The sequence below is a fragment of the Cydia splendana genome, chromosome 1 (genome assembly GCF_910591565.1).
Source record: "Cydia splendana chromosome 1, ilCydSple1.2, whole genome shotgun sequence".
NCBI classification, from domain to species: Eukaryota; Metazoa; Arthropoda; class Insecta; order Lepidoptera; family Tortricidae; genus Cydia; species Cydia splendana.
In genome coordinates, this window is record NC_085960.1 from 23,937,758 (window position 1) to 23,939,292 (window position 1,535).

The 1,535-nt window shown below is 51.5% G+C and overlaps 1 protein-coding gene across 1 annotated transcript; it reads left to right on the forward strand.

The window, feature by feature from the left end:
- Positions 1-307: 307 nt before the first annotated feature.
- Positions 308-1,153, forward strand: LOC134790778 (uncharacterized). Its single transcript, XM_063761748.1, has one exon. The coding sequence runs from the start codon at positions 308-310 to the stop codon at positions 1,151-1,153; it is 846 nt and encodes a 281-aa protein (XP_063617818.1).
- Positions 1,154-1,535: the final 382 nt, after the last annotated feature.

Consider the following 1,535-nt stretch of genomic DNA (forward strand, 5'->3'; position numbering starts at 1 on the left):
AGTGATACGAACGAGCGGCAACCACTCAGGTACGGTATGCGATGTCACCCGCTCCGCACTAGCCATCGTGGAGCGCTGGTGCGTTAACAACGAACTCACAGTCAAACCCCGCAAGACGGAGCTGGTAATGTTCACCAACAAACGCAATTTGGGAAACTACCACCTTCCCAAACTGTTCAATACAGAACTCCAACTATCTGCAGAGGTAAAGTATCTAGGGGTAATACTTGACAACAAACTGAATTGGAGTAATCACCTAAACAGCAAAATTGATAAACCTACAGTCGCGTTCTGGCAATGTCGTAGAATGGTGGGTAGAACCTGGGGATTAACTCCCAGGCTAACTCTATGGCTTTACCAGGCAGTGATAAGACCAATAATAAGCTACGGTGCGATAGTATGGTGGCCACGCACCAAACTATCCATTGTTGAGGCTAGACTACAACGACTCCAGAGGTTGGCCTGTATGGCGACAACGGGCTGCATGAGGACAACACCAACCGCGGCCCTGGAAGCCTTACTGGGCCTCCCGCCGCTGCACCTCTTTATACAACAACAAGCGCTGGCTGCGGCGGTACGTCTCAAAAAATCTAATCTCTGGAGACCGCCTAGGGTGCCACACACCGAAATCCTCTACGAGGCCATAGGTAAGGAACCGCTTATAGAAGCGGTGACTGACAGGATACCCAAGCAGTTCGTCTTCGACAAGAAATACAAAATACAATTACACGAAGAACTCCATGAAGGACTCAACCCAAGGGAGCTGAGAATCTTCACGGACGGATCAAAAACAAGGTCGGGCACTGGCGCTGGGGTTTTCTCAGAGGACCTAAACATACACATCTCGACACCACTTGGTGCCCATAACACAGTCTTCCAGGCGGAATGTATGGGCATTATAATGGCAGCACACGCAATCGTCTCAAGGGAAGTAATGGACTACCCCATCCGCATACTCTCTGATAGTCGATCAGTACTACAAGCTCTACAAAGTTACACTTTCACTTCAGGGCTAATTTACGAATGTCACAAAGCTCTGTCAGAGGTATGTACCACCAATGGCGTAACTCTGCAGTGGATCAAAGGACACAGCAACTCACACAGCCGACATCTTGGCGAGAGGAGGCTCGGAACTGAAGGTGGCAGGACCTGAGCCAATCCTCCCTCTGCCATATGCCTGGCTCCGGAACACGCTGCGACACAACACCAAGGTAAAACACCAACAATACTGGTCTAACCTAGGCACCTGCAGGCAGGCGAAGGAAGCCCTCCCGACACTCAACCCCAATCTGTCGCGGAGGCTTCGACAGCTGAAGAGACCACAGCTCCGGCTTATAGCTGGGGCAATAACTGGACACGCCTCATTTAACAAGCACCTATTAACCCTACGTGTTACAGATAGCCCCCTCTGCAGAGCATGCATGGAGGCAGAGGAGACAGCCGCCCACGTAATTCTCGAATGCCCAGGGGTGGCAAAATACCGGGCACAACACCTCGGCTCACCGGGGTCTCTCCCAGAAGTCGTCGGCAACGTC